Source organism: Arachis hypogaea, chromosome 4 (assembly GCF_003086295.3).
Source record: "Arachis hypogaea cultivar Tifrunner chromosome 4, arahy.Tifrunner.gnm2.J5K5, whole genome shotgun sequence".
Lineage (NCBI taxonomy): Eukaryota > Viridiplantae > Streptophyta > Magnoliopsida > Fabales > Fabaceae > Arachis > Arachis hypogaea.
This window is the reverse complement of record NC_092039.1, coordinates 126,832,066-126,847,433: the sequence shown is the minus strand read 5'-3', so window position 1 is coordinate 126,847,433 and position 15,368 is coordinate 126,832,066. Positions and strand designations below refer to the sequence as shown.

Below are 15,368 nucleotides of genomic sequence, written 5' to 3'. Positions count from 1 at the left end.
TTATCAACTAGTTGGTAAGTTGGTTAGGACTTATAGATTAAGGTCAATTATGCTTGTTTGACTTACTCCTCGTTATTAGGGGTTAACTAAGCGAGATTAACTCATGATAATTACTATAGTCGTGGTTATGGCAAGGAAGGGCTTCCATAATTCATCCCAAGTCAAGATTTCATTTATATTTTGAACCATTTTTCAATCATTTTATAGTTTTACTTGTTTATATTACATGTATAGTTCTTTTGTTCTTTCATTACTTTATTAGTTGAAACTTGCCTTGTTCTTTTATCTCTTTATTTCTTTATTGCTTGCTTATCATTGAAAACCCTTTGCTTTCCACAACAAAAATTGTGTGCACTCTTTGGCATTAGTTCCTAGGGAGAACGACCCAGGACTTAAAACTCCCGGTTATTTTGTGTTGATTGTGACATCTTTAGGATTATAATTTGATTGATGATCAATAGTTGGGTTTGGACTATACTTGCAACGTCAATCATATTTTTCGTGCGAAAATCTAAACCCATGCTTTTGGTCACTTATCAGAGTGTTTGAATGAGAGAGGTAATCGGGTTTGGATCGGGTTTGATTTGCTAGGCCCATCTGACTCCTTGCTTTGTTTTTCTTTGGGCTTTCATTGCTTTGTAGCCCACCAGCTTTGTTTTTGATTTTATTCAGTTTGAGCTGCTTTGGTGTATTAATTTTAGCCTGCATCACTAAATCAAAACAATCAAAACCAATTGGGTAATTAACCCAATAATTTAATGTTTGTCATCATCAATTATATTAGTTAATTTCTTAACTCAACATCTTTCAACCTGTTACGAGACAAAAGTGAAAATATCTCCTGAAGTTTATTGAAAAAGTAAAAGTAATACTCTCCGAAAAAAGAAGTTAAGATTCAACCCCCTTCTTTTAACCACTTATTACCATCATACTAAATGAATCTTTTGTAGAATTTGTTTTTTTATTTTACAAATTAACCTTTAAATTTAATATTAATTTATCTATTATCTAATATTCTAATGCATTCTTAAATAATATAATATTTTAAATCAAGTATATAATATAATTAAGAGAAAGTCTAGGAGATAATATTTTTATTAAAATTTGGTCAGCACTTAACCAATAAAAGAAAAGTGAGTAATCCTATATTATTGGATGAAATCTCATGCCATTAAAAATATAAATAATAATTAATTGATAACTACAAATCACAAAATTTACTGGCTCTTGACACTCTTCATTAATTAATTTAATTTTCTTTGATATCATGCAGAGATGTTAATAGAGAATGAATCCTCTCAATTTTTTTTAACAATTGAGAGAATAAAATGTGATCTCCCACCATTAATTTTATAAGTGAGATAAAAAATAAATATAAAAAAATAATAAAAAATTAGAGATCGTACTTTACACTTTTATTTTTTTTTAACAATTGAGAGGATGTTCCATAGCAAATGTGGTTTAATAAAATTAGAGTGTAATAAAAGCAAATAAAATATGTATTCTAATACCGTCCAAGTCAATCCACCAGATAAGCAACTTCTTCCTAGGAAATAAATAACGCACCAAACAGCAACCGAGAAAGCATTTATGGAAGCTAGCAATACTATTTTAAAATCATTTATTCGACCACGACGAAGAAATTCAATTTATTTGTCGATTCAAAAGCTGTAAATGAGATAATGACAATGATGTAAGTTCAACTTGCAATTAAAATAAAAAATAATGATATATAATTAATTTTTTATTTAAGTTTACTTATTAAAAATTTGGTTTCTTGTATTTTTCAAAATAAAATATATAGAATCAGAAGATACAAAGAAGCTTGGCTCGGCTTGTTTGTAGTGACTTCACATAATGTCCATTTCTGTGTCTATTTTGTTGACTCTTGAATCTTGATCGTCGTTGCAATTGAAACCTTCCAAATACCACTGTTACCATGGCAAGTTCATCATCAGATCAAGGTCCAACACCATTATCATATTTCAAGTATGATGTTTTTCTCAACTTTAGAGGTTTCACAAGGTTCGATTTCACCGACACGCTCTATCATGCTTTGATCAAAGCAAGAATCGAGACCTTCAGGGATAGCGAGGGGCTCAGAATAGGGGAGGAGCTGCACGGTTCTCTTGTGGAAGCAATTGAAAGATCAAGGATGTCAGTTCTTGTACTCTGTGATATGTATCCAACTTCCAGGTGGCCCCTTGATGAACTCGTCAAGATCATGGAGTGTTCGGAGAACGGAAAAACGCGACCAGTGTTACCAATCTATTTCCATGTGCAAAGATCAGATGTGCAGTATGAGAAGAATAGTTATAGAACAGCCATGATTGATCAAGAAAAAGGAAGATACAAGCACAGGGTGGAAGCATGGAGGTCTGCCTTGTCTGCAGTTGGCAGCATATATGGACAAAACATCAGTCGACTTACGTGAGTAGTTACTTTATTTTAAAATTTTAAACAGGTTTCCTCCAAAATCTAGCCAAATAATAAACGTCAATCATGTATAATCAACCATCATGTAAAAATATATTGACTCTAGATATGATATAACTTCATTAATTTTCCTAAGAGTCTGATTAGGAGGACTTTTTGTAAAATTAAGTATTTTGATTCTTAAGAGACTAATTTTGACAAACTCGAGAGTTTATCCAAGTTTTTAATGTATGTAGGATATAGCATTAACTTTCATCCTATACATGGTATGTTCATCTAGATAAAGAATTGGACATATGCGGATATATTTTAGTATGTTTTGATCTTCTTTGCTTCATTTTTCTATATGTAAGTAGTTTTTCTATAAAAGAAGACAAATTAGAATGCAAAAAAATGTGTATGTATGTTGTTTGCAGTCCATGGGGTACGGCTATTGAGAAGATTGTTGAAGAGGTCACAAAAAGACTTCCCCCCTTGCCTCTGCATATTGATCGTCCACTTGGATGTGATTCTGAACTTAAACTGGTGGAATTACTTTTAGAGATTGGTTCTCATGCTCCTTGTTTGATGCTGGGAATTCATGGAGATGGTGATGAAATAAGCAAATTTGTTGCGGAGTTGTATAACAAGATTAGGCCTCACTTTGTAATTGCAAGTTTTCTTTCTAATATCAGTGAGAAAACAAATGAAAGTGGTGGTGGCCTAGAACATCTACAAGAAACTCTTCTTTCTGAGATGGGAGAGGTGGTCAAGACTAAGATCGGAAGCACATTCAAAGGATCCTCTGAAATAAAACGAAGACTGGGCCAGAAAAGAGTTCTTCTAGTTTTGGATGATGTTGACAGTATACAACAACTGAATTCACTAGCGGGAGGAACTGATTGGTTTGGTCCCGGTAGTAGGATCATCATAACAACAAGATATGAAGATGTGCTAGATGATCATGTGTCAAATAATGGTGTTGAGGTTAAGAAATATTACTTCACCCAAGGAAGTAGTTCTACTACGAAGGAAGAAAATATAGTGGGATTGGAGAAAGATTTTGAAATTGTAATTAATCAACTCAAGGAAGCAAACTCTCCTGGTAATGTTGTTTCCATTGTTGGCATGGGTGGGTTAGGAAAGACTACCCTTGCTCGAAAGATTTTCGATAGCAATGAGGTGAAGAAGCTATTCTCTTGCCGAGCATGGGCAACTGTTTCCAAAGATTTCAGAGGAAAGGAAGTTTTTAGAAGCCTTCTCAACTTAACATCCAAATCTAAACATAAAGATTCAAGTAGTGAAGAGGAGCTAAAGGAGAAGGTGAGGAAATATTTGAATGGAAAAAAGTACTTAGTAGTCCTTGACGATGTTTGGGACACTAATAACGCATGGGGTGCTCTAAAGGGTTGTTTCCCTAAAAACAACAATGGAAGCATGATACTACTAACTACCCGCGACGATCGGGTGGCCAACGTTTCAGAGTCAAAGAAGCCTCATCACAGGCTTTCCTTTTTGGATAAAAAAGAAAGTTGGAAACTGTTTTGCAATGAGGTATTCTGCAGCAAAAAGTGTCCTCGGGATCTAGAACCTATTGGTAGATCAATTGCCCAAAGTTGCAATGGTTTTCCATTGGCTATCAAAACCATAGCGGGGATTGTAGCGAAGAGGGAGAGATCAGAAGATGCATGGGAAGAAATCAAGAACCTGCTCCCTTACTGGTCTGTTGCTGAAGACAAGGAAGGTAAGAAGATGATGGAGATATTGAAGCTTAGCTACGATGATCTGTCTGAGAAAATGAAGCCATGCTTCCTATATCTTGGGGTGTTTCCTGAAGATATAGAGATTCGGGTGAGAGATTTAATCGAAGTATGGATAGCAGAAAGGTTGATAGAGCCAATCCAGAGTGGAAGATCAAAAGTAGCAGCAGAACCTGAAGATATTGGTGAGCAATACTTGAAGGAACTAGTGGATCGTAACTTGGTACAAGTGGCCAGTAGGAGGAGTGACGGGAAAGGCGTCAAAACTTGTAAGATCCACGATCTCATTCGGGAATTGTGTATTTCAGTGAGTAACAGCCCTGATAACGGTAACAATAATGCTCGTAGGTTGTCCTTTCCAAGGGATATAGGATCCTATGCATGTTCAGTAACATGTGATCAATCATGCACTTATTCCTTGTTCATTTATGGAGATGTCAAGGGGTGGTCACATCATATTCCAGAAGACTGTCGAGTTAATGTGCTATATTTTGAAGGATGGATTGATGATCTAAGTCAACTAACTAATGAAAAGAATGTTGAGAATTTGAAGGAGTTGAAAAGTGTCAAGTTCTTGAAAATAGATATTTTTTACCCAAATGAGCTAAGTAAGCTTCAGAGCATACAAACATTACATATAACGGACGATGAAACTCCCAAGGACCTAAATATTGGGGGGTTAAAGCAACTGAGACATTTTCGAAGAGAATGTGAAGTGTGTTTATTAGTAGATAAAGATGGGGTAAAAAACAAAATGCAGAATCTCCAAACCCTACTTTATGTGCATGTTGATTCACGACTAGGGTTCTTACTCCACAATGGCTACTTTCCCAACTTAAGAACACTCGGGTTATCTGTAACTGAAGAAGGAAGACATTCAGCAGAAAAAACTTTTAGTAGTTTACACTGCCTAAGCAATCTACAGAAACTGAAATTGGAGCTCCCGATCTCTGAATCATTTCCAATTCCAGTTGATAAAATTGCATTTCCGTCAAATCTTAGGAAGCTTACCATCTCATATTTTGATGGTTTGAAGTCCGAAGACATGAATGCATTGGGACGAATTCCCGGCCTTAAGATTTTAAAATTCAATGATGTTCGTTGTATCGAAAAAATTCTTAATTGTGGTACTGATAGGAGCTTTCTGCAGCTTCAAGTGTTTATCATGATATCTGTGCGTGTCAAATGTCTTACCTTAGAAGATGGTGCGATGCCTTGCCTTCGACGTGCGGTCTTCCATGGCTGCCCTGGCTTGGAGTTGAAGTACCTTCCTCAACAAATGCGTTCCTTGGGTTGTAACTTGCATTTTACGCCACATGATGATAATGATGATGATGATGATGATGCTGATAGTGATTTTGATGATGATGATGACGACGACGATGATGAAGATGAAGATGATGATATCTTCAAGATGATGACGATGATGATGATCATGATGACGATGATGCTGATGATGATTGATTTCTCTGATATATTGGATGTCAATGTTCCCGTTAGTTCTTATAGTTTTATCAAATTTTCAATTATGTTTTTATACTTTTTTTTTTTTATCTTTTTTAATTAGGTTCTTACACTGTTTTTAATTTTATAATTATGTTATTTTTTTGTTAAAAACATTAAAATTAACATACCAAAATCTAATAAAGATAAATAAATTGACGATTGATTTCTTTTATATGAACTATACAAAAATGTACTGTTGACTAAAAATCTCATGATACTGTGGTCGTTCATTAATCAAACACACCAACTTAAAAATACAAAATACACTACTAAGGAAAAAACTTTTTTTTCGAATTCTATGTCTAAAATTTAGACAAACTTTCATTTTAAATCTCTAGTTTCCGATTTTTTTTCCCTGCTTCATCTAATTCTAATTTTTTTCAATGCTGTGCTTGTGCTTTCGTAGTACTCTCATCACTCTCATGTAACTTAATGAAGATGTTCATCGTTCCTAATGGATTTGGTTTTATTTTAGATTCCAAATTAGAACATTCTGTTGTACGCCATTTAAATGATATGTGATCCTCTGCATTTTTCTGATGACTTCTCCTGAATTCCCTGATATTTGAGGTTAGCTTATCAATTAGCGTGGATCTCCATGTCCACTATAAAAATTATACCACAAAAAAAATATTTTATTCTATGTAAAATAATTTAAAAAATGGCTTAAAAAATTTTAGAAGTACTCCTAACATTTTTTAAGCCATTTTTTTTAAATTGTTTTGCATAGGATAAAATATTTTTTGTAGTATAATTTAAAAAAAAAATTATTAAAAAAATTTATTAAAAAATATTCATAAGCTATTAAAAATAGGCAGAAAAGTATTGTATGAAATTCGAATTGATAGCTCATTAATATTTTAAAGAAGTCTCGTAATTAAATATTTTGTTAGCTTTTTTTTAACGTATGAAATAAAATATATATATTTTTAATTTTTAAATTATTAATTTTTTAATAAATTTTTTAATAAATTTTTTTAATAAATTATTAATTTTTTAATAGCATAATTCGAATTATACCATAAATTACTGTGTGTAATTCGAACCAAGCTAGTTCGAATTAGTGTGTGCATGTGGTTGTGTATAATTCGAACCAAACTGGTTCGAATTATGTAGAAATGGAGTTCGAATCAAGCTGGTTCGAACTACATATAAACGTACATTGGTAGATTCATGAAGCAGTTTTCGTTTTGGCTTATTCACGTAAATTATTTTCTTCCTATGGTTATTTCTGTTTTTTTGCCCTTTTCTTCATTCCTATCTCCAAGCTCGGTAATTTGTGTACTATCTTAATTTCTTGACCCATCAAATTTATATTTTTAAATTTATCATTTACTTAAAAAATTAAGAATCAATTATTGTAAATATCATGTAAACTAAACTTAATATAGACAAGTTACGAGAATTTGCACTAGCTTTCTTATTTATATCTTTCTTCGGTTTCAATTATAAAAATGATTTTGTATATTTATTTTATTTTATATATTGAATCAAACTTTGTGCAACCGACAATAATGGGCCTTTCATTATATTTCAGTATTGTGAACGTGTTAATTGAAAAATAAATAAATAAATTTAAAAATAACGTGGCAAAAAATGTTGAGAACTTTTAACCATGCACATCTTTGTTCTTCTTTGCAGGAGAGGATTATCTAAAATATTTCCTAAAACACTTTCAATCAGTTCATGTACTTGGGAAAATAGAGATATTTCAATTTAGATCACCATCTTGTGATTTTTCCAGTGAAAACATTTCACCTAAAATTTTAGATTATACAGAAGAAGAGTTTTCAAAACGTCAAATGTTTAAAGTGAAATTCAATCTAATTAGATAATTGTATTAAAAAAATATTAAGCATTCAATATATTAAAGAAATAAAAGATCTATGAAACAATTCATCATTAAATTAAATATTTTCCATTCCAATACATATGGTTGCATGCGTTTGTTTATAGCACGCGAACACTGAGATTGGAATATTGAAACACAAAATTATATTTGACAGATATAATACAGAAGACATTATATTTAGAGATATTAAATTAGTGTTTTTTGTATTCATCTTGACAGAAAAAACAGAAAGATACTAACAAAAAATATAACTGATTTTTTATTTTTTTATTATTCTTATTAATTTTTTTATTGTTATATTTTTTTCTCAAATTTTTTTAATGAAAAAAACAAAAATAAATTATATTTTTATTTATCACCAAACAAAATATAAAAATACTAATTTTTGTATCTATTCTTTATGTTTTATTTTTAGTATCTTATCTTGTTCTCATAATCAAACGCAGTCTATATTATTACAACCGCGCTACATACAAAATAACTAGGGAGATAAGAGAAAAATATTATTTTGTGCATGAGATGAAAATTATACTATTATAATAAAAATGGATCATAAGATTACATGTTCAGAGATAAACCTCAATAAAAGACATACATCGATGAAATTTTGTAATCTTGACAATTTGCCTCTATAAAAAGTTTCATAATTTTTTATAGAATTTATATTCTAAGTAACACACAATAAACTTCAAATGAAGTTGTTGCATAACATACACTTTGGCTTTATTTGATACATAGAACCTAAAATCATTCAAGACACACATTGCATTGGCTTTCACCATTATTTAGTAGATATACATATTATATATAAAACTATTCATCAAGACATTACAACTTTATTTATTTCATTTAACCATTATTAAATGTGTCACAACATTTAGTGTTTAAATATATATCTCAATAAGAGACATATGTCCGGTTAAAGGTGAAATTTTGTAGTCTTGACAATCTGTTTTCATGAAGAGTTTCTTCCATTCTTTTTTGGTTCTTTCTTTTCCATTATAATATGCTGTTACCACTAAATCCAATTGAAGCTTTGCTTGAGTAATTTCAGGTTGATCCTTTTTTTCATCATCTATCACAATATCTATAATAATTATTTTTCCTCTTTTATTATTACTTGAAGAAACAACATCTTTGCATTTTTTCAATATCTTGATGCAATTATCATCATCCCAATCATGCAAAATCCACTGAAAACAAAAAGAAAACAATTAAAAAAAAATCATATATAACTTTTTTTAAAATAATAATAATAATATTTAGAGTAAAATATATTTTTTGTTCTTGAAGTTTGGCAAAAATTTTAAAAATATCCCTAAGTTTTATTTTGTTTCAATTTTATTCCAAAAAATTTTTATTTACATCAAATATACCCTCGATGGATAAATTTTTTAAAAATTTAAGATCAATCTAACAATAATGCATGAAAATTATGTTTGATTTGCATGTGTTAAAGGTTGTTCTTATAAAATTGTTACTGAATTGGTCTTAAATTTTTTGAAAAATTAGCCGTTAAGAGTATATTTGGTGCAAATCGAAAATTTTTGAGACAAAATAAAATTTATAAGTATTTTTAAAATTTTTGTCAAACTTTAGAGATAAAAAATATACTTTACCCTAATTTTTATCACCATGCATGTATTTTTAGATTTGATGAAACATATATATACCTTAAGTAGAACTGCATCAGCTTTAGGGATAGATTGAAACATGTCCCCACCAACATAACTCAAATTGTTGGTTCCTTTAAGATTTTTCACAACCTGTGGAAGATCAAAAACTATGCATTTCAAATGTGAAAATTTCTCAGAGATATACTTGGCTACCATTCCAGCTCCTCCAGCAACATCTACAATTGATTCCAATCCTTCAAAGACAGCACCATGATCTCTCAATGCCAAGTTTATGATTTGAGAGTCACTAGCAGTTGCATCATTGTAGTATTTCATATGTGTAGGGTTTTTGTTAAGAAAGTCCCAAATATCTGTCAGGAAAATATAGAAAACAAGAAAACAAGTATTTAAATATTATTATATTTTCTCTAGAGAGATAATGTTCTACCTATCTATATATGAAATGAATATGTTCCATCTGATTTTAGATAAGTGTTAGATTATAGTTAGTCAAGGACTTAAATTTTAAAAAATAATTAGAAACATGTTGGTTTTATGCAAATTAACTTGACTGTATAAATTAAAATTATATTTATTTAAAAGTTTGATTTTAATAAACAAACTAAAATTTTTGCGTAAATAATTGTTTTTTTTTATTGCTTTTTTTGTTATAGTTAAGCTTGATAGATGAAAGAAGCAGAAAACACAGGCTCCAAAGAAAAAAATTATAAACAAGAGATCACAAAACAAACAATGGAAAAGACATAATTAACCACTACACTTTAACAAAACAAAGTTGGTCTTATATACAATAAGTGAAAATTATCTTATTTAATTTAATATCTATAATTATATGTATATTATGTTTAATATTAGTATCAAGGGTGTAACTAAGTTAATTTACCTAACTAGTTAGTTATAACAGATTTTTAATCCTAGTTAACTCTTATTAACCACTCTAGTTAGATTAATTAAATGACATTATTAATAAGTCAATTATTTCAGTAGTAATTAAGTAAATAATAATTAAAATATTAAATAATATAATTTTAAACTGTTTTGAGTTGATTTTATATTATTTTTTAAATATTTTTGTATTAAAATTTTTTTTTTTAGTAAAACTCAATTACTAAAAGGAAAAGAGTATACTACTACATTAAAAATAAACACTAATTTAAATCCGAACAAAACATTGTAAAATACATACATACCTGTACCCAATGCCATGGCAAATGGTGTTTGATTCCCCTCATCATGAACCCACTTCCCAAGTTGTTGGAATGAACTTGAGATAGTTGGGTCAAGAACAAGGTCAACCATTGGAGCTAAACAATGATCACTACCTCTAACAAGGAGCTTTGAGACATAAGTAAGAGCATATGCTTCCTTTTCTTCTTGATTTTCTTGGATAATTCTTACAATGTCAAAGAATCCAATGTGTGCAAGATAACGCATTAAACGGTGCACACCACTAACCTTAGCTAATGGAACTTGTAACTTGGAAACCAACTCATGAAGAGTCATAGGTTGACCATGGTTCTGGATTATGTTTGGTATTCTTTGATCCACACACCACTTAAGGCAAAGAGAATCTAAGAATGCAAACATGTGTTTGTACAAGTGAATTTGGCCTTCAAAGATCTCATTTGATGCTTTGAGACCATTGTTAATTATGTGTGAAGCCATGATCTTTAATTTTTTTTATGATTGCAAGTGAAACTAATTGTGTGTTTGTGATGATTAATTACTAGCATTTGAATCACCTTATATAGAGTTTGGCTTAGCTTCTTAGTTACTATTCAGTCAAATTATTTTCCTCTCTACAGTAAACAATTAATAAGAGAATAACGTAAAATGAAAAACTCATTTTTAACATTTGAAAACACGTGGGCGTCTAAGTTTATATGATGTGGATTAAAACACAATCTATAGTAAATTTGGGAAATGAAAAAACTATTGAAAACATGCTTGCTTTATTTAGAAATATTCTAGAATGAGTGAATAATAGTAAATTGATAATCGAGGTGGGCCAATTAACCTTTTTTCATATTTCTCACAATCAAATTATTGGGAAATGAAAAAACTATTGAAAACATGCTTGCTTTATTTATTTATTTATTTCATTCAACTGTTTACCGTTTTTGCATGTAATAATTAAGAGGGGGTGAATAGTCTACGAGATAAGAGAGAGATAGGAATGACAATACTATCCGAATTCGCGGGTACTCACCTCACCCCTACTTGTTCGGGGCGGGTAATTATCCGTCCCGCATTGGGGCGGGTTTTTAGTGAAGTGGGTTCTTAGGAGGGGTCAGGTTTAGGTAATACCCGCCCCGCTCTATATATAATATGTATAATATATGTAAAATAATTAATAAATGATTAATAATATTGTATTATATTTAAATTTTTACTTTAATTTATGTTATGTATGTGATGATAGTTATATAAAATTTGAAATTTAATTTTATTTATTGGATTTTAATAATTATAGGGGTGGATAGAGGTGGAGCGGGTACCGCAGGAGCAGGTTAGAGTTTAACGTTTTACTACTCGTGGGTAAAAGCGGAGCTAGTTCTATATAGGTTGTTATATGGCAGGGCAGGGTCGGGTAGAGCAAAAATCTGCCCCTACCCGCCCGTTGCCACCCCTAGAGAAAGAGAGAGATAGATATTCTACCATTCAGAATATTTTTCTTTCATTAAGACTATATGGCAGACTGCATATACAATTTTTTTTCAAACACTTGGGTAGAAATTAGATTTACGTATGGATCACACAATACAAGATTGATGGTAATTGAGATTTGATGTTTAAATTTTAAGATCAAAATATTAATACCGTTGTTCAAAAAAATTAAAGAAGTGGCTTATATTATGTACATTCAACATATACGCAAATTCACCTAAATCCACCATCTATAATTCTATATATATTCTAAATTCTGCCGTATCTCTAGAGTTCGATTCTTAATAATTCTAAAAAATTTGTAATATAAGATAAATAAAAAAATATACAAAAATTATACAAATTTAAAATAAAATATATAAAAAGACATGTTAAAATATTTGTTGAATATAAAAATAAAGAATAAAACTTTACATTCAAACAAAATACTTAATCAATAAGTTTAACCAAGTTGTTATAATTACTTTTCAAATTACACGCCTTTTCCTTATCCTTCTCTTTTTCCTTCTCCTCATCCTTTTTTAAATTTACGCACACGGGTTCATGTTGCATCTTCTTCTGCTTCTTTTCCTTTTTTGTTATCTTTCTCTTTCTCTTTCGTTATCATCTTCACCACTAATACCAACATTTTGCTAACATCATTATTGGTTCTGATTTTCTCTTATACCATTATTAAGTAATTTTGGTTCATTATTTAGTTTATTTTGGTTCATTTGTGTATTAATTGAGATTCACTTGATACTGCTGATACGTATTGACTAATTTTAATATTTCTTAAGTAATTTCGATTCATTTTTTAGTTTAATTGTGGTTCATTTTGATCAAGAAATAAATTCGATGTGTTTTTATTAATGATCGAGTTTTTTTGACTGTTTGTTCAAATCTAAACTAACTTTGATTCATTTGTGTGTTAATTGAGGTTCACTTGATGATGCTGTTTATAAGTACTGACCAAATTTTTTAGTAAAGAAGAATAAAATTATTTACTATCACTTTATTTAATTGCATTAAATTCCATGCTCCATTCTATTCAATTAGTTCAGTTTTAAACAAATAGTCAAAAAGATTCATTCATCAATAAAAACACATTGAATTTACTTCTGGATCCAAATAAACCTCAAATAAACTAAGAAATGAACCAAAATTATATTACTTAAGAAATAAAAAATTTTGTCTACTTATATTAACAGCAGCATTAAGTGAACATCAATTAATTTACAAATGAACCGAAATTAGTTCAATTTTGCACAAGCAGTCAAAAAGACTCAATTATCAACAAAAATACATTCAATTCATTTCTAAATCCAAATGAACCTGAATTAAACTAAGAAATGAACCGAAATTACTTAAAAAATAAAAATTTGGTCAATACTTATTAGCAGTATCAGGTGAACCTCAATTAACACACAAATGAATCGAAATTACTTCAATTTTGAACAACCAGTCAAAAAGACTCAATAATCAATAAAAACACATACAATTTATTTTTGGATCCAAATGAACCTCAATTAAACTAAGAAATGAACCAAAATTACTTAAGAAATAAAAAATTTGGTCAATACTTATCAGCAGCATTAAATGAACCTTAATTAATTCACAAATAAACTGAAATTAGTTCATTTTTAAATAAGTAGTCCAAAAGACTCGATCATCAACAAAAATACATCGAATTCATTTCTGGATCCAAATGAACTTCAATTAAAAAGAGGGAAAAAAAACTCAACAACAATAAAAGAATGACGATTGAGAGAAAATACGCGAAGAAGAAGAAGGAATGTGAAGAAGAAGAAGAAGAAGAAGGAAGAAGGCGAAGAAGAAAAAGGAAGAAAGCGAAAAAAAGAACACGAAGACGAAGAAAGATATGTTTACGTTATTGAAGCGCGCGTGTATACGCTGGTGTAATAAAATTGGTTTTTATTGAGTTTGGGACAAGTTAGTTGGACTTATTTACCGAAAAAACTTGAATTTGTAGCTAGACTGAAAAACAAAATAATTCAAGATAAAAGACACATCAAATTTAGATTATTTTTGGTGTTTAAAACAATTCTTTCAAATGATATATAAAGTAAATACTAAAATTCGTTTTCAATAAATTTTAGATTGAATGTTTTTATTTCTAACAAATTTTTTTTCAAAAATTTTTTATAACTACTCTAATTTCTCATATTAGTTTTTCTGTTATTTTTAATAAACTTTTTAATATATATATTAAACAAATAAATTTTTAATAAATTTATCATAAAATAATTAAATTTTAAAAATGTTATTATAAAATAAATTTATTCTTGTTCAAAATAACAGAAAAACCAATTCATCTAACGAAAATAATTTTAAAAAATTTTAAGAATAATAAAAATGTATTAAAGATAGAAAAAAATATTGAATTTAAAGAAACTTGTCACTATTCCTGATTGACAAAATTGAAACTTGTCACTAATAAATAATAATTAGATCCACATGATGACGTGTTGTATTTGTCTCCATTCCTCATTCAGATGCATTGCACAAAACATTGATGGTGATTGTTATGATACCTAAAATATAAATTTTAGGGCTTAATTATTAAAAATATAAAAATTAATAAATTTTAAATATTTAAAATTTATTGTAAAAAATAAATTAAACATCAAATAAAAGACTCTCCAATATTGAAACTTGTCGTTGGCAAACAAAAACATGGGAAAATCAATGGAAAATATGACGCGCGTATTATGGATTTAGAAACTCATATCATAAATTAATATATCCAGTGCAAAGGCTGAAAATTTCTTAAAGTTTTTCTTTTGGTAATAATAAAAGAACTTTCTAAAAAATAAAATTAAGTAAACATGAAAATTATAATTTAGTTTATTAAAAAATACATATTGTATATGATTTTTTTATTATAGAAAAATATTTTTTATTTTTCATTAATAAATACTATACATCATTTAAAATAGAAAGAATTTCAAATATTTTAAAATTATCAGTATTCTAATAATTTTAACTATTAGTTTTAATATATATATATATATATATATATATATATATAAAATTGAAATTAACTATTTAAATCACTAAAACACAATAACATTTTAAATTTTTTATAGCATATTCCATATAGTAACAAATTTTCTAGTTACAAACACGATATAAAGGTGAATAAGTACACCATGCATTATATTGTTTTCATTCAATGAACACACCATTCATTTGGATATTTTATGTTGACTACCTTAATAAGGCAGAAGTTACTTATAATTAGGTCCAATTTGGATAAATAACTTAAATAAATTTTTTAAAAAAAAATTTAAAGTATAAAAATTTTTATTAATAGTAGCTTATAAATAAATTATTTTGTATTTAAATTTTTAGTTATAGAAGTAGTTATTTTAAAGTTGTAGCGTTTCAATAAATAATTCAAAAAATACAATTTTTTTCACAAAAAAGGATATTAAAACAACGATGATAACAAATATTTTTCAATATTGAATGTTGATTTTCTATAACCTAATCACTAAGATTACAATTATTTAGACAATTAATTCTTTA

General features: G+C 28.9%; 2 protein-coding genes across 2 annotated transcripts; one reads left to right on the top strand and one right to left on the bottom strand.

The window, feature by feature from the left end:
• Positions 1 to 1,779: 1,779 nt before the first annotated feature.
• LOC112744807 (putative disease resistance RPP13-like protein 3) lies at positions 1,780 to 5,853 on the top strand. The gene is made up of 2 exons (XM_072236244.1): positions 1,780 to 2,430; positions 2,853 to 5,853. Exons 1-2 carry the CDS (start codon positions 1,940 to 1,942, stop codon positions 5,740 to 5,742), a joined length of 3,381 nt encoding a protein of 1,126 aa, XP_072092345.1. The 5' UTR covers positions 1,780 to 1,939; the 3' UTR covers positions 5,743 to 5,853.
• Positions 5,854 to 8,334: 2,481 nt separating this feature from the next.
• On the bottom strand, positions 8,335 to 10,872 carry LOC112744806 (isoflavone 7-O-methyltransferase-like). The gene is made up of 3 exons (XM_072236243.1): positions 10,361 to 10,872; positions 9,207 to 9,520; positions 8,335 to 8,726 (listed from the first exon to the last, which is right to left on the bottom strand). Exons 1-3 carry the CDS (start codon positions 10,833 to 10,835, stop codon positions 8,418 to 8,420), a joined length of 1,098 nt encoding a protein of 365 aa, XP_072092344.1. The 5' UTR covers positions 10,836 to 10,872; the 3' UTR covers positions 8,335 to 8,417.
• Positions 10,873 to 15,368: the final 4,496 nt, after the last annotated feature.